Here is a 22,760-nt window from a genome sequence, read left to right on the forward strand (position 1 = left end):
TTTTAGTGACCCTTATTGACAGGTTTTACTGTATATCTAGACTACAAAAACTGGCATTACCGGCCACCTTTCTCTATCGGCCAATAGTTCTTTCATTTTTAGTGGCCGTTGCTGACAGGTTTTACCGTAGTTGTTGTCCTCTTCTCGTACATCATCTTGTGCCAAAATATTTTTATAAAAACTATGGTGGGCTTCTGGTATCATACCCGAATGGCATAAGTATACCAAATCTTTTTTTTTTTGCCATTTGATTTTTGGGTTGTTCTTTATAAGTTTTCTGAGAATAGATATTTTTGACCTCTCAGTATTGTCAATACACAAGTTTTAAGATAACTGTTTTTCCTTTTAAAATCCTATGGAAAATAAATATAATATTACACAAAGGACATAAAATTTACATGAATAGATTGGTCTCGAAAATCTTTGTTTATTGTCTCAGCCGTTAATGGATTACGTAGACGCTCTGTATATTAAAATTAAACACCACAGAGATATAGATATTAAAATAACAAATATCTTACTTTTTTCATTGCTTGTTATCGAATCCGTTGAAATGTTCCGTGCAAAACTGTTGTAACTCTGTTACATTAGAGTTACAACAGTTTTGCACGGAACTTATGTTCAAAAACGCAAAATAGTTAAACTGTTGTTGTTGTAATATTTAGCCCATTAAGCATTTGAAAGTTACTAAAGTTTTACAGGGGATAGATATGCATGTTGACAATCTAATTCCATGATTAATTCATTTTCATAAAATTTTGAGTTACTGCAGTCTTGCACTGAGGGTGCGATATGCTGGTTCCGGATACATCTTTCTCTTGGTATCGATGTACGGAAAGGGAATTTGTATCTTTTTTCTCCCAAGAAGATGACCTGGTGTTAAGCAAACTCTGCTGCTCAGACCACAAATGTACACTATGTGGTGATTTAAAAGTTATTTCAATGCTGCTTGGTCAACAAAGTGGCTATACAAAGTTCCCTTGCTTTCTCTATGAATGGGACAGTAGAGACAGAAAGCAACTCTACATAAAAAATATTGGGCCCTGAGAGAAAGCTACAAGTAGGAGTTAAAAATGTTGAGAGGAAAAGCTTTGTGGATCCCAAAAAGGTCATACTTCCACCACTTCACATTAAGTTAGGGCTGATTAAACAATTTTTCAAGGCATTGAATAAAGAAGGGGAGTATTTCAGATATCTTTGTGGACAGTATCCTGATTTATCCACGGCAAAACTAAAGGAAGAAATCTTTGTCGGACTGGACATTAGAAAACTATTGAGAGATCCCAACTTTGTGAACAAAATGAAAAGGCGACTTGGACATCTTTTAAATTAGGTGTTACCGATTTCCTCGGTAACAAAAGAGATCCAAACTACAAGACAATCGTCGCAGATATGATCGACAACTTTAAGAAGTTTGGCTGTAACATGAGCATTATAAGCTTTACTTTCTCCACTCACATCTTGAGTACTTCCCGGCAAACATTGGTGATGTCAGTGAAAAGCAGGGCGAAAGATTTCACCGAGACATCAAAGAAATGGAAAGAAGATACCAAGGAAGATGAAACGTCAGCATGATAGCAGACTACTGCTGGGTGATGAAAAGAGATGATCCTCAACGAGTCCACAGCCGGAAAAGCAGTAAAAGAAACTTCGACAGAAAGCGTTAGCGTTATTATAAGGACTTTTGAGCTTAAAAAATAAATATAAGTGTACCGGCAATGTAGATTAGAACATGACTAATAAATAAAATAAATTTTATAACGTTGGAAAGAGGTGACAAATTGCTTACATTTTGTTATTATACCCAAATATACCCCCTAATTTGTGAGAAAACCTGACGTGATAGACAAAAATGGTTTACATTTTTGAAATCAGCGCTGAAAAGTACATCAAAGTCAGTTATCAAATTTCAAACAACTTTAAAAAAATATTTTTGCAGGCCTGTGTTATGAACAGAGTATAATTTAAAATGATTTTTTAACTAACCAGTATACTTTGTGTAATCACATAAACAAAAAAGTAATTTTGAGCCTACGGTCAGATGAGCGACAATCACAGCGCTGTAAGAGCAGTAAAATGATGCTCGAAAAATGGGTGGACGGCCAGACAGCGCTGTAAATATCGCTGAAGCGATCGACTATACTCACTGTAGGACCCATTTTTCGAGCTTCATTTTACTGCGCTTATAGCGTTGTAAGTGTCGCTCATCTGGCCGTAGGCTTAGGAAACTTGGTATATTGTTTTAACCTAAAAGTTCACACTTTCGTATTTCTATCAGTTTTACATGCATTTTTTTAATTAATTTGATATTTTGTATCAAATCACTTAAAAAGGGTTTTTAATTTGATCGTCTTTTATGACAAAAGAGAATCAACTAGAATGCGATAATTATAAATACACCAGTGGCGTAGCAAGGGAGGGCGGGGGGGCGTTCCGCCCCTGGTGTCACCCGTTCAGGGGTGACGGGTGGGGCGGGGGGGCGGTCCTCCCCGGGTGTCACCCCTGAACGGGTGACACCCGAGAGACCCGATCACAAAAGAATGAATGAAGAGGCATTTCTTTGATTTTTTCCGTTAAAAGAAAAAAAGCAGTTAATCTAAGTTGATCTAAGTAACGAAATTCTCAAGAAGCTTGAAATTGATGGTGTAGAAATATTATGAAGTGCCGTTCACAGGGATATGATAATGTAGCTGTTATGAGCGGCGTACATGGAGGAATACAAGCTATTATTAAAACAAAAATCAAAAAGGCCATTCTCGTCGGATTTATTGATCATCTAATTAATTCATGTGGCCAGAACTCTTTTGCATAAAACACATCTTGGGTAACATTTTTCGGAACTGTAGAAGCAACTTTTAATTTTTTTATCTGTTTCCATTCGCTGCTGGGAAGTCATGGGCGTCCACAGGGAGGGGCAGAGGGGGACAGCTGCCCCCTCCTGCCCCCTAGAGAGGACGAGGCGAGTGTAAAATTGGTGAATAAGCAATATAGAAAAATACAAAGTTGTAACTTAATCTTGATTTTGAATGCAACCACTCTTTCTACATTCTAGCTGGGACGAAAAAACCACATAAACGTAACAAAACTTTAATGAAAATTTGAAATCTGCTATTCGAATCTTTTTTTCCACTGTGCGTCACACAGATTAAATTTAGTTGTGAACGATTTGAATAGTTTAAATGAAGTGCGAAATACTATTGCAACTATTAAAGATACAACCAATTTCTTCCGTGAATCAGTATTAAGAAGGAATATGATAGCAAATATCCCTAGCCTCTGCGAAACACGGTGATTCGAGAAATACAAGGTAATTAGGGTTTTTCGAAAAAATTTCATTGAAATTGTACAGGCCTTGCAAACCCTATCCGTTGAAGGAAATTTGGTCACTAGAAAAACATCTTATCAGTTGCATTCTGTGGCAGGATTTATCGTCGCTGTCATTTTGATTGCAAAATATTCTGAATACCTAGAGCCTATAGTCAACCGCGTACAATCTGCGCAAACTAATGTTTTAAAAGTAGCGGAACATATTCTTCAAATCATGAATATTTAAAAAAACACAGACAGGACGCAGAGAACGTAACAAACACTTTATTGCATGAAACTATGAAACCAATAAGATAGCGCTGAAGAATGCGGTTTTGAATTATCTACCCCTAGAACTGTAGACAAGCAACAGCATAGAAGCAATCAACCAGCTGATACGCCTAGTAAATACTGGAGGCGATCCATGATTCTTTCATATCTTCTCTAGAGACACGGTTTTCCGAAGAAAATACGCCAGCCTTCTGTCTGAGTCTTTTGCATCCCAAGCATTTTTCAAAAATTGTTTTAAATAGCCTTAAATTAGAACAACTGAGACAATCCTTAAACCACTATGAAATAAATGGAATAGATGCAGAGCTAGAAGTATGGGTAGAACATTGGAATAAAAACCGCCTTATGAGTTAGACTGCTTCAACACTCTTGAAATTTTTGAACTGGTTCGAGCGTCCACTACTTTTTATCCGTTAACAAAAAAATTGCTGGAAATTCTCGTAACATTGCTTTGCACTACGTGTACAGTTGAGAGGTCGTTCAGCAGTCTTCAAAGAATAAAAACATGGTTGCGGAGTACAATGGTCGAAGAATGCCTTAATGGGTTAGCTCTAATGAGCATTCATCGAAAACAAATATTACCAAAAAAGAAAGGGTTTGTAGAAAAAGTTTTACAAGAATTTACAATAACTAATCCGCGTAAATTGTTGTTTAAATAATAGTGTTTAGGAACAGACAATTTATCTTGCTTCACAAATCGAAGGCTTATCCAGGAGGAAATAAACTTGTTAAATTTGCATCACATTTTTGTAAAAAGCATTAAAAAAGTTTTTAAATATTTAAATTATATTTAGTTTGCTTCATTTTTGTATGAAGTCATTGAGTTATAATTTTGGCTTCAAAAACGTTATTTTCAAAACTTTTCTGAGGAAAACCCCTTCACCCTCTCCCCTCTCTGAAGACTCTCAATTTACGTCTATATTTATTATTGCTTATCTAACCAATTTTTTTATTTCTCAAATCTGCCCTCCCCTAGTTTTGATCCTGCGGACGCCCATGTGGGAAGTACTTATTAAACACAGCAAAACATCTGTTAAGCAACTTTCCACAACACGTTGGAGTTCGTCACTGCACACTATGCTGGCTGCAGTTAAAGTATTGACAGAACATTTTTATAGTGTTGTTGCTTCAATTGAGGAATTCTCTTCAACAAGAAAATTTATACCCCAGAGGTGCTGCATTTATTTGTTACCTTTTTGTTTTGGAATGATGTACTAAGGGAAATAAATGTTTGTCAAATTGAATTGAAAGTAAAAGCATAACCGTTGATCAATCAGCGACTAAAATAGGAGCACTTCATCTTTATATTGAAAAAAAACGTAATCATTGATTACGTTTAATAACGGGCATAAGGTTATGTGCAGCACCTCTGGTGTATAAATTTTCTTGTTGAAGAGAATTCCTCAATTGAAGCAACAATACTATAAAAATGTTCTGTCAATACTTTAACTGCAGCCAGCATAGTGTGCAGTGACTGAGAACTCCAACGTGTTGTGGAAAGTTGCTTAACAGATGTTTTGCTGTGTTTAATAAGCACTTCCCAGCACTGAATGGAAACAGATAAAAAAAATTAAAAATTGCTTCTACAGTTCCGAAAAATGTTACCCAAGATGTGTTTTATGCAAAAGAGTGCTGGCCATATGAATTAATTAGATGATCAATAAATCCGACGAAAATGGCCTTTTTGATTTTTGTTTTAATAATAGCTTGTATTCCTCCATGTACGCCGCTCATAACAGCTGCATTATCATATCCCTGTGAACGGCACTTCATAATATTTCTACACCATCAATTTGAAGCTTCTTGAGAATTTCGTTACTTAGATCAACTTAGATTAACTGCTTTTTTCCTTTTAACGGAAAAAATCAAAGAAATCACATTATAAATGAAGCAATACATAGATTTTGCCAAGGCAAAATATGAGCACGACGACATTTCCACCTAAAAACTAATTCGACGTCGAAAACGAATGGATGATGAGTTAGCTACCGATATAGGACTTACACTTCGAGCCGAACTTCAAAAAGATATGTTGCAATGTTTTGACCTATTCAATATTGAACTCGAAACCAGATCAGGCCATTCATATGGCTTCATTGTTCGAGGCTGTGCAGACATACACTTTGCTTTTCCACGAACAGTGAACAATTGAAATTAGCTGTTTCAACATTTTGTGACTTTTACCATGAAGAGGTATCAGAAGCAGACCTCCTGCTAGAAATACCAAGGCTCAGAAGACTTTTACCAGCGGCCAATATTACAGCATCTAAATGGTTAGCTGTAGACTTTTTAAAATGCATTGTGGAATGGGATTTCATGGAATCTCTCCCAAAAAATTGTTTATGACCATTCGTGTATCGGTTGCTTCATGTGAGAGAAGTTTTAGGAAGCTAAAATCAATTAAGAATTACTTGCGAGAAACAATGACGTCAACAAGGCTAAATAACCTCGGTTTATTAACTATCGAACATGAAGCAACACAAAAAGTGTAAAGCCTAGTTATACAATGGTAAAGCTTTATTTTTAGTAAAGCTAAAAAAATATTTTAATTCATTCACATAGTGTAAACCAAAAAAGTAAATAAATTGTATATACTTGGTGGTAGCTCAAGATAGGGAGACATGGAGAAACTTAGAGGAGGCCCATGTTCAGCAGTGGACGATAACGGCTAGATGATGATGATAATATACTATTTACTGCAGTTTCATTAACTATAATTCTTAATTTTTTCATTATTCAAAACATACGTTTATCGGATATTCGTTGGTTTTAACAATCTTTATTTTTAGGATTTGGGGTGACACCATCGATTACCGTCCCAGGTGTCACCCACGCTCGCTACGCCACTGAATACAGCTTACAAAATATGTCAAACATCTTGCATGAGAGATTCATTCTTTATGTTTTCGAGGTCGCTCAATCCTAATATGAAGTTTATTTTTATCTAAGATTGGCGGAACATCAAATTTTATGCAAAAATGCGAAAGATCAATTTAAATAATTTTTCAAATTTAACTCGCTGTATCTTTGGTTGCTGTAAATATTTCTTAATGTTGTTCTGAAGCTATTTTCTTGTGGCATTTTTACAATTTTAACTATTTATAATGGGAAATAAGCCACAATATTATTAAAAAATGATTTTTATTAACGTTTCGACGCCCAAATCGGGTGCCGTTGTCAAAATACATTTATTTAGGCGTCGAAACGTTAATAAAAATCATTTTTTAATAATATTGTGGCTTATTTCCCATTATAAATAGTTAAAATTGTAAATATTTCCTTTCGAAGATTTTACTTTATTATCTTTAAAGTATTTACAAGCTAACAATGAGATCTGTCCGAGATATTTAAAGAAATCAAAAGAGGAGTTGTTAATTTTTAAACATTTTGTCGCCAGATTTCGTTAGTTTCATGTTTACATAAAAAAATTGGTGACAAACTTTTTAGTTTATAATTTTAACCAACACAGCATTAAAACATAAGTCATGAAGAAGTATTCTGGAAAATTTCAAATCAAAATACCTATGCAATAGGTAAAAAGTTATGTGACTTTATAGACGAGTGGCACTCCCCCAAAAAACGCTTGTTTCTCGAGATACGGAGCACAGCGTGGTGAAAGGCTAATTTTGGTCATACTTTATGTTTTTGATTGAAAACGAAAATAAATGAGGTTTATTTTAAATTTAAAGTGGGGGAACATTGTCAAAATCACAATTTTACCCTAAAAATAAAAAAAAATGAAATCACGTTTTTTGTAAAACCAAAAGTTGCAACATTTTTTTTCTATAAAACATTTTATTCTTTGTACTCTATATTTTAACATAAACTTGATTAAAAAGCTAAATTTTAAATTTTGTCACTCAACTTTTGCTATTAAACTTTGCAATTCAGGAATCTTCACCTTTTACTTTAATTATAATGAGACTGAAAGATTGAAACAGGTCCCGTTGCCTTCAGAAAGGTGAGAAATAATATTTCTATAATTTTTATAGTATATGTATTATACAGTACGCTGGAATAAGTGTACCCCCCCCCCCTATTAACTTATTTATTTTTAGCACGTAAGCAAAACGCTCGGACAGGTCGATTTTTAAAATAATCATAGTATTAGTAGTATATTTAAAATCATCATAGCATTAATGTTTCGAACTTTCCGCTATCCGTCTTCAGGTGACAGGCATAACTTTGAGTTTTTTTAAATGGATAAGTACATCATGTGACACCTCATTTAAAAGCTTTTGAAATACTGATTACAAAAATTTATAACACTTTAATCCTTTTTGAGAGCGTAGGCGCAAAATTTCGGTCGAACTCTTTTTAATCGCATTCATTTTTTTCAAATCCTGAGAAAACTAATAAGTATTTTTAAAAAGTTTGAACGCAGAATGAAAGATTAGATTATTACCGAGGGCTGACAGTCGCTTAGAATAAACAAAAAGTTTCTTTTGAATGATATATTTGAAATTAAAAATCAGATAAATTTTCTCTTTTTTCACCCCTGTGACTTATTCATAGGATTACCATAGTATACTACCAGTAAACAACTGAACAACGAAGTATACTTTTAGCTTATCTCAGTTTTAAAATTTTAGTTTCCACGAAATAGGCATGTACGACCTACCAGCTGCAATTGACTATATCCTTAATGCTACCCATCAAAGTAGCCTCTATTATGTTGGTCATTCACAAGGATGTACAACAGTTTTTGTAATGTGTTCGGAAAGACCAGAATATAACGATAAACTTAAGTTAGTAATTGCATTAGCTCCAGGAGTAATATATAAACATTTTAAGCAACCATTGCTATCATGGCTGCTTCATACCGTTCCGTTGAAACAATTAGAGGTAAGTGATTTTTAGAGGTACCTAATACGTCACAATTATTATAGTCCAGGACAAAAGGATTTTCTCAGGAGACTGAAATATCTAGGTATCTGACAACTTTTTGAAGTTATATGCTTTTTCTCATGAAGATCTTTCAGTGCGTCACACTTTTTCGATTTCTTTCTAACGCATTAAATTGCATGTGACAGAAAAAAACGCACGTCGGTGATTACATTTCGTCGGTAACATTTATAACATTTATTCTAGTTGTCAATACGTGGCATTATAATCGAAAAAAAATTATTTACGAATTAAATAATATATCTACGAATATAATCTTTTCATCACTTAGAATGTCACATAGCTGCGGTTTGAGTTTGAGCTGTTGTCTTACTACACTGAACTGATGACATTCGGTAATAATGTGGTTCACTGTAAGTTGGCACTGGCATGTTAAACAGATAGGCCGGATATCTGATGACATCAGGAAGCCGTGAGTAATGATGTCATCAGATATCCGGCCTATCTGTTTAACATGCCAGTGCCAACTTACCGTGAACCACATTATTACCGAATGTCATCAGTTCAGTGTAGTAAGACAACAGCTCAAACTCAAACCGCAGCTATGTGATATTCTAAGTGATACCAACCAGTTAGACAGAGTTCTTCAGTTTTTTAAAAAAATATCATTGTATCATAAACTTTAAATTTTTTTTATGACATAACTTGTTAATGCTCTTTAATTATACCTCTTGTAATCTTGTTTGTAATCGTCCCGTGCGAATGGCCATAGTTGCCGAGCACGTTAATGTAAATAAAAAAAAATTTATAAGACTATACAAATCAAAGAAAATACCATTTTATAAATGCAATAAACACAATTGATTTGATTTTATGCCAAATTGCAAATAGAATGTGACAAATGTCAGATTTAACTAAAATGTCATGTCACTAAAATGTATATTATCACGGACTTACCTTTTTTTCTATCATTTGTGACGCACTGAAAAATGCTCATGAAAAGAAGCATACTACTTTAGACGCGATTGGGAGTGAATTTTTATTATTTTGCGCGCATGCGCACACAGACAGTATGGATTTCGTTGCTAAATCGTTTGTTATATATGTATCAGTCCAAAAAAAATGTGGAAAGAATATATTAGTGTTTTTAGTAAATATATTTATTATAATTTTTGGGTCTTTGGATTTGTCTTCCTCGGGAGTAAGATAATATGTATTATTAAAATATTTTTATACTTATACTTCACTTCGTCTATTTGTTACCGTGATTTGTCATAATGTCCGCGAAACCGTATAAACAATGCGGTCGTAGGGTCATTGGTAGAGCATTCGACTAGAGATCGAGAGGTCCCGGGTTCAAATGCGGACAATTGCTGTCTTTTTTTATTTTTTTGGATTTTTGGAAAGTGGTAAATATTAAAATTAGTTTAATATTTAAATAAAACAAAAATATAACTATTTGTATAACAAGGGACGAAAGTGCTACTTTTCCTCCCGAGAATGAAGATTACTTAAGTAATCATTCAAGGGAGGAAAAGGCACTTACTCCCATGTTATACATATGGTTTTTCCACCTTCCTCAAATTAATAACAAGTTATTTTTCATTTTTACTTAATTTATTTATGTAACTAACCAACAAAATTTATTAAAACTACAACTAACAAGTAGGTACAATACAACTGTCAACTGTCAAATATAAGTCAAATTATTAATGTAAACATTGTTAAATCAAAATAACAATTTACTGTTTTTACCATTCTGTAAAATACGGAGTGTTTTATAAATAAAAGTTAAAATGTATAGATACTTACGTAATAGAAAATAGATATTGTACAGGGCGTTAATAAGTTATATTTCATGAATGAAATACCATGACGTCACTTTTTCTTTTCCTCCCTAGGGAGAAAAAATATTTTCCTCCCTAGGGAGGAAAAGTACAACTTTGCTTCCTACAATCAGGTCCGGAAAAGTATACTTTCGGTAGAGGTAGGTGGAAAAACTGTTTACAGTACATATTTTATTTGGTTGAAATCATATGATAGAAGTATAACTTCTTACGTGCATATAAAGTACACACACACACTCTTTTTTAGTTATTGTAGTCTTAGGCCGTCCGCACATGGGACGACGCTCGAAGTACTCGATTCGATTTCAGTCGCCTATTCCGGGGTTCCCAACCGGTGGTACGCGTACCACTGGTGGTACGCGGGAAGATTTCAGGTGGTACGCGTCGCGTGGGTGAAACACGCGAAATTAAGATTATTCTCCTTGATGTGTGAAGATATGGGTGGCAGTTTCAAAACTCTTCTGTTGCATACAGAAGTGAGATGGTTATCTCGAGGGAAAACTTTCTGTCTCTTTGAACTGAGGTCAGCAGTTTTAATGTTTTTAACTGAAAAAAAAAATAATGACGTGAAAGACTTGTTCAATGATGAAGAATGGTTGTCAAGATTTGAGTATCTAGCTGACATATGTGACACACTCAACACGCTGAAAATGGTTCTTCAGGGAGAAAACACCCATCACAATAAATCAGGTCAATGATAAAATAAACTCATTCAAGAAAAAGTTGGTTTTTTTTTTCTCAAATACAGGGGAAGATTGTCTCTGCATTTCCTACGCTGTCATCATTTTTTGAAGAAAACGAAATATCTCCAATACCAGATGTGGTTGCTGATATAATTCTTCACTTGGAATCTTTTCAAGAAAGTTTTAATAAGTATTTCTCTAAAGATTATTCCAAACTTAACCAGAAATCCTTTTGCAGGAACCTCACCAAATGAGTTGCAATTACAGAAAACTTTCATCGATCTAACAGTTTTAAAGAGAACATCTAAAGACAGTTTTAAAGATAAATCCTTAATTGACTTCTGGGTCGGGTATAAATCCGAGTATCCAATGTCCAATGGTCTTCTGGCAAGCTATGCTGTTTTTGAGGGCATTTGCCATTTGAGAGTTATTTGTGTGAGAAGGGTGATCTATTGTATATAAAAAATAAATATAGAAACACACTAACAAGTGTTGAATAGGACTTAAGAATAAAATTGAGTTCAATTACTCCTGCAATTGACACTTTAATCACAAGCAAACTGCAACAAGCTTCGCATCAATCTCGATACAGAATGACTAATGTTTTTTTTTTATTGAAATTTATGTGTCTCGGCAGCAATGGCCATTGACACAAACAATATTGGTTATACAATAATGAATTACAATAAGGAATTAAAACTAATTATTATAACAGTTAATTTCTAAATCTTAAATAACATTAGGTAAAAATTATGAAGAAAAAAAATTTGATATACAATCATTGGATACTATAGAGACGTACAACTAATTATAAGTTTGCTTCGGTCTTCTTGGGATACTTCGGACGTTGTTTAGTCATAGTAGCAGTTGCATATAAACTAGTAAGATTACTGGAAGAATTGGGACATGGTGTTACTAACAGTGGGGGAACATTGATTTAAATTGTTACTCATGTAGTCAAAAGTAACTTGAATTTGTTTATATTAACGCTTTGGATGTCTGGAAATAAGTGATAACCTTGGATACATCACTGCAATACTGGTTGCCTAACCGTTGCCGTCCGTTGGGACGGGATAGCAACAGTGAAAAACTATTGACAGTTTGACAATGAATGTGTTTAAGTTGGAAGATTATTAAGTAAATCATCTCTTACTGACCGAAGTTACAGCTTGTTCTTGATGATTAACACGTAACACAATTGTTATTAGTCACTATTTGAACGAAAACTAATTTTGATAACTAGTATTTTCAGTAATAATTACAAATTTTGGCACCAATTTACAGATCGATACATACACGTTCTGACGTTAGTTTGACAGTCTAATGTTGATATCTGTTGATTTGTATCTTTTTTCTTGGTTGATAGTTTGTACCAGTTGTATAACATTTATCTGTAGTAAACGTTTATCTGTATATATTTTCATCCGACGCTCTGAAGGGCACTAAGGAATATGAGAAAGAAGAAGAAGTATATATTTTTAAATAAAAATTAGAAAGCATAATTGACAAATAATTATATTTATTGTTGTCTTGATAAAAAGCTTGGAAAAGGGAATAAATAATTAAATTTAAAGTTATATAATTAGGATCGAGGGTGGGATTCCTTCCATTCCATGCCCCCGGTGTTTGGTGGTACGCCAAAATTTTCAAAATATTTCAGGTGGTACGCAGTTGCTAGAAGGTTGGGAACCCCTGGTAGATCTCTCCCCGTCACACAAGTTCCTTCGTTGTGGCATTGAGCTGCGTAGACGAAGCGATTAGCATTGCAAATCTCCTCGTCTTGTGCGACTCTCGTCCCTTGCGACCGGTAGCGCACGAGAAAGTTCGAGTGAGACGCACGTGTCCAGTCATGGAGGGAAGTTTATTTTATTTGTTTCCTTCGTTTTTTGTTGATTTTTGCGCTAAATTAAATTTTAGTTTTTTTAAAGATCAATGCATGGAATGTTCGTTGATTGTAGTACTATTAGTAGCTTTGTGCAAATAATATATTGCTTGTATTATAAAATTCTGAAAACATTGAACTTTTGTTTCTAGGTGTTTATTCTAAAATTCGTTGGGGAAGTAGAAAAATACCTTCAATTCAACCTATACAAATGATACTAAAAATGTTACAATACCGTACTTTTTACAGAACGAAATAGTCGTTTTGGACCCGTGTTGAGCTGCCCCCCCCCCACTTGCAAAAATCAAAAAACAAATAGCCCTGATTTATGAGCTATTTATGAGCTCTCATATTCCGCAAACTAAAATTTTTGAGCTCGTTCCACTGAGCAGGAATTTGATACTTTAGTGGGGGGGCTGAGTCAGCCCCCCCCACTACTTAAAAATAGGAATATTGAATCGGTTTTTGCGGCAGAATTACGAGCTATTTATGAGCTCTTGAAATTATATAGTTTCGATTTTTGAGCTCATCCCCTTCACCCCCAAACAACCCTTTAATTGATTTAACTTAAGAGAAAAATGCTGAAAAAACTTAAAATATATCGTATTGCGGATATAATTCCTATAGCTTATATACTCTAAGAATAAACTATTAAATCACGTGCATTTCGATTATTGAGCTACAACCCCTTCGCAAGAAAACCACCCTATCTTCCCGGCTTAAGAGAAAGTTGTACTTAAAATGCATTAAACTAATTATTTGGCGACTACATATCGTTGAATAATTTATAAGCTTCCAAATTACGCGCATTTAGATCAGTAAATTGCAATTTATTTTGTATAGTGCAGTCACTGAAGGTAAAAATCAACGATTACCTTCAATTTCGGTGAACCTTCATCGATTTTCACGAAAATTGATCAGTGGTTAGAGGATACGTCAAGAAACAAAGGTGACATGGTACCAACTTGCGCCTTTACCCTGAGGGTGGATACCGCCCCTTCTCGGGGGTGAAAATTATTTTATTAAAAATAACTGCACAAATCAATAAAAGAACAAATTAAAAGCAAAATTTATTATATAAAGTTAATAAAATAAGTCAATACTTTTTAAGTTATTAAAGATCAAAGATTTTAATTATTCGTGAAAAAAATTCATGTTATGAAGCGGTTTTTCGTAAATCACTGAAAAACTGTAAGTTTTTACAAAAAAGTTAATAGTAGTTTAATTCGTATCATAGGCGTAACCAGGATGATCCTAAGGGGGGGTTACAACTACCTGAAAGGGGGGGTTACAACTACTGGAAGGTCTTTGAGGGCTATGGTGTTAAGCGTATAGAGCTCAAATCACATCCCAATGGGGGGGGTTACAACCCCCAAAACCCCTCCTGGTTACGCCTATGATTCGTATAGCTTATATTCTAAGAATAAACTCTTAAATCACGCGCCTTTCGATTATAGAGCTACAACCCCTTCGTAAGAAAACCATCCCATATTCCCGGCTTAAGAGAGTTGTACTTAAAAAAAATTAAATTAATTATTTGGCGACTACATATCGTTTAATAATTTATGAGCTTTCAAAATATAAGCATCTCAATTATTGAATTGCCATTTTCTTTCTATAGTGCAGTCACTGAAGGTAAAAATCAACTATGACCTTCGATTTCGGTAAATCTCCATTCATTTTCACGAATTAACAATAACAACTTGGGGTTTTAACCTGGGGTATGTGTCACCCCTTCTCGGGGGTGAAAATTACTTTATTAAAAATAACCCCACAAATCGAGAGAGGGACAAATTGTAAGCAAAATTTGTTATATAATGTGATTAAAATAAATCAATACTTTTTGAGTTATTAAAGATCAAATATTTTAATTTTTGTGAAAGAAAATGCATGCTTTAAAGCGAGAGAGAGAGAGACATACTTTATTGATACAATGTACCAAAAGGCCATCGACCGAAGTCTTTCAGCCAGGCCTTTAAAGCGATTTTTCATAAATAACTCAAGAACTGTAAGTTTTTACAAAAAAGTGTTCATCACTAAAATTCAAGCTAATAAAAAATATAATAAATTGCTTACTTGAAAAACCCTTTAATGTTAATTTAAAGTAAGTTATTGGTAATTAAATGTATATTGTTTCTGCGACTATTAAAATCTAAGGATTCAAGCTTAAATAACGGGAAAGAGATGCATTTTATAACATTTAGGTACTAAATACTTGTCAAAGTACTTAGAAATACCTATCAAAAATGAGCTCCAGAAAAAGTTGATAGCATCAAAATCCGCTCACCAATTTTCGTGAAAATGAATGGAGATTTACCGAAATCGAAGGTCATAGTTGATTTTTACCTTCAGTGACTGCACTATAGAAAGAAAATGGCAATTCAATAATTGAGATGCGTATATTTTGCGAGCTCATAAATTATTAAACGATATCTAGTCGCCAAATAATTTATTTAAATTATTTTAAGTACAACTCTCTTAAGTCGGGAATAAGGGATGGTTTTCTTGCGAAGGGGTTGTAGCTCTATAATCGAAAGGCGCGTGATTTAAGAGTTTATTCTTAGAATATAAGCTATACGAATTAAACTACTATTAACTTTTTTGTAAAAACTTACAGTTTTTCAGTGATTTACGAAAAACCGCTTCATAACATGCATTTTTTTCACGAATAATTAAAATCTTTGATCTTTAATAACTTAAAAAGTATTGACTTATTTTATTAACTTTATATAATAAATTTTGCTTTTAATTTGTTCTTTTATTGATTTGTGCAGTTATTCTTAATAAAATAATTTTCACCCCCGAGAAGGGGCGGTATCCACCCTCAGGGTAAAGGCGCAAGGTGGTACCATGTCACCTTTGTTTATTGACGTATCCTCTAACCACTGATCAATTTTCGTGAAAATCGATGAAGGTTCACCGAAATTGAAGGTAATCGTTGATTTTTACCTTCAGTGACTGCACTATACAAAATAAATTGCAATTTACTGATATAAATGCGCGTAATTTGGATGCTTATAAATTATTCAATGATATGTAGTCGCCAAATAATTAGTTTAATGCATTTTAAGTACAACTTTCTCTTAAGCCGGGAAGATAGGGTGGTTTTCTTGCGAAGGGGTTGTAGCTCAATAATCGAAATGCACGTGATTTAATAGTTTATTCTTAGAGTAGATAAGCTATAGGAATTATATCCGCAATACCATATGTTTTAAGTTTTCTCAGCATTTTTCTCTTAAGTTAAATCAATTAAAGGGTTGTTTGGGGGTGAAGGGAATGAGCTCAAAAATCGAAACTATATAATTTCAAGAGCTCATAAATAGCTCGTAATTCTGCCGCAAAAACCGATTCAATATTCCTATTTTTAAGTAGTGGGGGGGGGCTGAGTCACTAAAGTATCAAATTCCTGCTCAGTGAAACGAGCTCAAAAATTTTAGTTTGCGGAATATGAGAGCTCATAAATAGCTCATAAATCAGGGCTATTTGTTTTTTAATTTTTGCAAGTGGGGGGGGGCAGCTCAACACGGGTTCGTTTTGGTTGATATATATAAAAGGGTCGCAGGGTTCGTACAAGACGAGCAATACGCGTGAACTTCGAGACGTGTCTTTTATCGACCCATTTGCGAACGGCGTTATAGGATGAAAACCTACCTCTTTTCTTAAGTATTAACAATTTAGTGCAAAATACGCAATTTTTTTGATTTTTTGCACTCCATTAAGAAGCTAAATAGTTCACATAAAATTACAAAATTTAATTTTTTAGAACATTGAAAAACCTTTAAAATCCCGCTTTAAAAAAAATAAAGGAAAATCGTTCTTTGTTAATAACTTTTACTCATACTAACTAAGAACTTTAGTGTTTCACCCAAAGTTGGATATTGGGGTACTTGGTAAATCCTCAAAATTTGAGACCGATCCATTAATTAGTTTAAAAGATATTCTATTTTTTATCCCAGGGACCTTTCTTGCAATAATATGACAGAAAATATTGAAGATCGGGCAATTCTGCGTATGCCAAATGAAAGTAGAAAAGTGATACTATCAAAATGTATTAAGAAAAAAAGATTAAAAAAATTATTTAATATATTCAAAATTCGTAATACCAAATGTTTGAAATTTTGTAGGTTATAAACATTTAGAATAACTTTAAAATTATTGTCCGTAGATTAAAATTTTTAAACTTTCTAAAAGCTAGTATTTTAACACTAATTTTCAAATAAAAAATTTGCCTAGGTCAATTTGGGCCAAAGTTAGCCATGTGATTTTTTAATTCACAGCCAATTTGTTTACAATAATTAAGGAACCTCATTAATTCCATTTTAAAGAATGTGATTTGTATTTTTTTTAAAAAAATTTCACAAACATTGTACCTTCATAGGACCCTCTACAAATTTTTAACAATGTAGTTCAAATGGTTACTAAAGGGAACCTACAAACCCACCGAGTTCAAATACCGAAAAACCAATTTCAAACTAATAAAATTGTCTATACCTGCGGATCTATTGATTGGATTTTGATATTTCTTTTTTTAATTTGTATGTAATTTCTACGTACATTACAAATGTGTAATTTGTTTATAAATTTATTAATTCATAAATAGTCTAATTTGTTAAAAAATTCTTGAAAAAATATTTTTTTACAAAAATCTATTTTTTTTAATCATAGTGTCATTAATAATCATAGAAAAAAATAAATTATTTTTAATAAGTAAGTAATTATTTATTGAAGGTAGCTTACTTGTTAAAGTATAGGCACCTTAACCTTTTGTGTGATTAATATTCATAGTATTATTAAAAAATAGATTTTTGGAAAAAAAATATTTTTTCAACAACTGTTTAAACAAATTAGGCTGCCTATGAATTAATAAATGTCTAGACAAATTGCATCTTTGTACTGTACACAAAAAGTATATACAAATTAAAGAAAAGAAAGATCGAAATGTATTAAGTAGATCCCGAGATGTAGAAAATGATAGTGGTTTGTTTTAAGCTGCTTTTTTGTTTTTGCACTCGTGTATTTGTCGGCTCCCAGGTCCCCGTTCACTTACCACGACTAGTCACCATTTGAACGACATTTTTAAAAATTCGTGTAAAATATCAGCTTTTCGAATATGTAGAATAATTTTAAAGTTATTCTAAATGTTTATAAACTAAAAAAGTTCAAAAATTTGGAATGGGGATTTTTGACTATATTAAATATTTTTTTACCTTTTTTTTAATATATTTTGATAGTATCACATTTCTACTTTCAGTTGGCATACGCAGAATTGCCATAACGTCATTATTTTCTTTCTTATGTTATTGCAAACAAAGGTCTCTGGAATAAACAAATAGAATAACTTTTAAACTAATTAATGGATCGGTCTTAAAGTTTGAGGATTTATTAAGTGTCCCAATACCCAACTTTGGGTGAAATACTAAAGTTCTAAAGCTAGTTTTAGTAAAAGTTATTAACAAATAACGATGTTCAATTATTTTGCAGTTTGTGAAGCAAAAAAATTGACTTTTTAACTTCCAAAAATCAGCATTTTGAAGGTTTTTCATTGGTCTGAAAAATTAAATTTTGTAATTTTATGTCAACTATTTTAGTGCAGTCACTGAAGGTGGATATGAGCTATTACCTCCGATTTCGCTGAACCTCCATATATTTACATGAAATTTGGTGAGTGGTTAGAGGATATCTCAAGGAACGAAGGTGACATAGTGCCAACTTGCGCTTTTGCCCTGGGGTGGATGCCACCCCTTCTCGGGGGTGAAAATTATTTTATTGAAAATAACCCCATAATTTGATAGAGGGACAAATTCTAAGCAAAATTTATTATATAAAGTTATTAAAATAAATGAAAACTTTTTGAGTTATTGAAGATCAAAGATTTTAATTTTTCTTGAGAAAAATGCATGTTTTTAACCATTTTTTCATCAATAACTCAAAAACTATAAGTTTTTACAAAAAAGTTATGATTACTAAAATTGAAGTTAATAAGAAACAAAATAAATTCTTTACTAGAAAAACCTTTAAGTGTTAACTAAAAGTGAGTTATAGGTAATTGAATATATATTTTTTTTCGCGAGTAAAAAAAGCTAAGTATTCAAGCTGAAATAACGGGAAAATGATGCATTTTATAACATAAACTTATTAAACATTTGTCAAAGTACTTAAAAATATCTATCAAGCGAGCCCCCGAACATGTTGATAGCATTAAAATTTATGCCCAAATTTTTTCAAAATTTATCTTTTAAAATTTTTTCCAAAAAGTGTTATTTTTTTTATAAACTCCGTCTATTTTTACGATATCAGGTTTATCTAAAAACGGTTTGAAAGATAATTCCAAGGGCTATTTAGCCACGTTGAATTTAATCTTTTAGACAACTTACTTTTTTTTAATAAAAGGTTAAATGGCCCCGGTTGCGTGGTTTTTACAGCAAAATTTAAGATTTAAACGTTTCTATCTCAGTTATTTTTTATCCTAAGAAATAGTAAAACAGGCAGAGTAGGTATTTGGCACAGAGAAAACTAAAATTTGGTTATATTTCATTTTGTACGTATATTAAGTATTTTTGGAGTTATTATCACAAGAATATGAAAATTACAATAATTATAAAAATTATGATTTTTTTAAATTATATCTTTTTTTCAAAAATATGCATTCTAAACCGGTCAAAATTATTGAAATCATTACCTATGCTAATATAAAGAAGTTCTTGTAAGGATTACTATACATTTTAATTTTTTTGGAAATGGCGTATGTTTTATTTTTCACTTTTTCCAAAAAAATTCGAGAGGGTTCTTTTATTTTCATCATAACTTGCTTAATTTTGACGGTATTAACTTGTTCTGAAGCTCATTTAATAGGTATTCCGAAGTACGTTGATAAATGATTAGCAGGTATATTTTATACTTAGCATCGTTTTCCCGTTATTTAAGCTTGAATACATAGATTTGAGTACTCGTCGAAAAAAATACACATTCAATTGCCAATAACTCACTTTTAACTAACATTAGTTTAGTGCTTTAAGTGAGGAGTATATTCAGTTTTTTATTGTCATCAATTTCAGTAATAATAACTATTTTGTAAAAGCTTTAAAAAAAGTTTTTGAGTTATATGGGAAAAACCGATTTAAAACATGCATTTTTTTACGAAAAAATAAAATCTTTGGTCTTTAATAACTCAAAAAGTATTGATTTTTATTAATAACTTTATATAACAAATTTTGCTTACAATTTTTCCCTCTATCGATTTATGGTATTATTTTTAATAAAATAATTTTTACCCCCGAGAAGGGGTGGCATCCACCCCTAGGGCAAAAGCGCAAGTTGGCATCATGTCACCTTTGTTCCTTGAGGTATCCTCTAATTACTCACCAATTTTCATGAAAATCGATGGACGTTCAACGAAATCGGAGGTGAAAACCTTCAGTGATTCCACTATTTAGCTTTTTAATAGAGTGCAAAAAATCGAAAAAATCGCGTTTTTTGCACTAAATTGTTAATAATTAAAAAACGGCTCCGGACTCTAGGCAGGAAACAGGTAGTTTTTTATCCTATAGGTATACAATAACTAAAAAAGTTGTCAGCTACCTGGATATTTCAGTATCCCGAACATGGTCTATTTCTTGTTTTTTTTTTCCTGGAGTATAAGGTCAACATTTCCGATATTTCCGAGATAAAGTCGACCTGCACCGATCAGTTTAATGGATAAAGGTTATTTGATATGTAATTTAGTATATTAACAATTATAAAACTCAAGGGGCCCGATATAATTTTATTCTGACTACAATTATTTAATATAAAATCAATGGAAAATACCAATAGTTTATAGTTTAAAAAACTGAGTATACCATAGTTTAAAAAACTCATGCAGAAGTAAAAACTTCAAGTTTTATACTGGTATAAAATCGTTTATTAAAAACTATCTAAAATGTAAAAATTGCAAACCGTTTTCGTTCTAATTCAGACATTAACAGACATAATTAATCAGTACAATAGTATGCTACTAAATTTAAACACACTAAAATAGTCAGTTTCTGCATATATACTGTTTTTCTCACAATAATTGAACTCTTACCATCATGTTAGGCAACCAACATTACTTTTCTTTAAAAACTCTTAAAATTTGAATTTTTGGTTTACTTAGCTTCCAATAGGGCTTTTCATTCACAGTCAGGGCCCCCGCTACCATATGTGCAAAGTGTGCAATGCACACGGGCGCCATCCTTTAGGGGCGCCAAAACCCGGGGTCAAAAATGGCAAAAACAGCAAAGAAGCAAAAAAACAAAAATTAATTTTAAAATAAAAGTTAAGAAATTAAATAGGATTCAGTTTAAACACACACTAAATTTGATTAGTATATCATCCAGTTACTGCCGATTCCCATTTGCGAGAACATGTCAGAAGTCAGGCATTTTAATTTATTTTGTTATGCTTTTATTCTATTTGTTTCATTTTGATATTTTAGCCTACTAATAATAGTCCATTTACTCACGGTTTTGTTGTGAATTTTAAAAAACCGCTTGGATTGACATACAATATGTCATACACATAACTAACCTGTGCCGATGTGTGCTTCTAATCTGGGGTTAAAAGGGGTATTCTCAGGGAAGTACGCCCGAGAGAATACCCCCGTGAATACCTGGGGGTATTCTCGGGGGTGAGAAAACATTCGTTCAAAATAAGTCCGGAATTGGATAAACTGACTAAATCTAAGCAACTTTTGTTATATAGAGATTTTCAAGTCAATTCTTTTCGAGTTATTTGCGAGTGAGTATGTTCATTTTTCAACAAAAAAACCCGTTTTTAGACGGTTTTTCGTAATTAAAAACTAATTATTTTATCGAAAAAATACTCTTAGGAAAAATATAGCTTAAAAGAAAGTGAAAAAAATAATTTATATATAAGTCTTTAAAACCCAGTAAGAAGCAAAGTTGTAGCCAATGAAAAGTAGGTTCTTATGTGTCAAATTCCAAATCGAATATTTCAACGTGAAATAACCAAAAAATTAAGTACTTTTCGGGGAAAACTCATTAAAACTTCTTTAAAATGTTTAAGAAAAGCTTTATTTATATGAACTGTAAGTTTCATCGGATTGAAGTGCTCATTTTAAAAAAAATTTGGTTTTCAAGTAATTTTTTTTCAATCTTGAAAAAATTTCTTTTTCCAAATAACTTTAAAATTAATTAGTGATACCAAAAATATTTTGGATGTTTTGTTTTCCTGCAAGACACAAATTGGAAGATATGGCTGTTCAAATTTTGCATACACTCATGCTTAATGACTCGTTCAGCCCTTTCGCCCTTTTAAATTCAGCTTTTTCAAAAATAGGCTCTTTGAACCGATGAAACTTCAGATCATATAAACAATACATAAGTAAAGTTACTTATGGTGAAGCGGTAACAATTAATTTCATTTGGGATGCCAATTAGGGTGTGGTTTTCATGATGTTTTTTACTAAAAAAAGGGACCAACATTATTTTTAACTTACTTACTTTTGATGTTAAAAAATATAGCTTCTTTTAAACACTTTAAAAAAGTTGTAATGAGTTTTCCCTGATAAGTGCCTGATTTTTTGGTTATTTTACGTTGAAATATTTGATTTGTAATTTGACGAATAAGAACATCCTTTTCGTCAGCAACAACTCTGCTTCTAGTGGGTCTGTAGACTTCATGTATTATATACCTAAATGCCACAAGGAAATAGCTTCAGAACAACACTATATTTTTTGACAAAATACGTACTTTTTGAGTTATTTGCGAAAATCCGTCTAAAAACGGAAACATAAATTTACTCGCAAATAACTATTGAAAACGAAACTAACGAAAAGTATTGACAAAGAATAATCTTAAAATTAATCATTTTATCCAATTCCGGACTTTTTTGAATGTATGTTTTTTTACCCCCGAGAACGGGTG

At 32.5% G+C, this 22,760-nt stretch overlaps 1 protein-coding gene across 1 annotated transcript in view; it reads left to right on the top strand.

Moving 5' to 3' along the window:
- Positions 1–22,760, top strand: part of LOC114332822 (lipase 3-like) — a 46,746-nt gene that overhangs the window by 10,553 nt on the left and 13,433 nt on the right. Inside the window, exon 3 of the mRNA XM_028282600.2 lies at positions 8,190–8,442. Coding sequence (XP_028138401.1) covers positions 8,190–8,442 — 253 coding nt within the window. The remainder of the gene's footprint in view (positions 1–8,189; positions 8,443–22,760) is intronic.

Source organism: Diabrotica virgifera, chromosome 9 (genome assembly GCF_917563875.1).
Source record: "Diabrotica virgifera virgifera chromosome 9, PGI_DIABVI_V3a".
NCBI lineage: Eukaryota > Metazoa > Arthropoda > Insecta > Coleoptera > Chrysomelidae > Diabrotica > Diabrotica virgifera.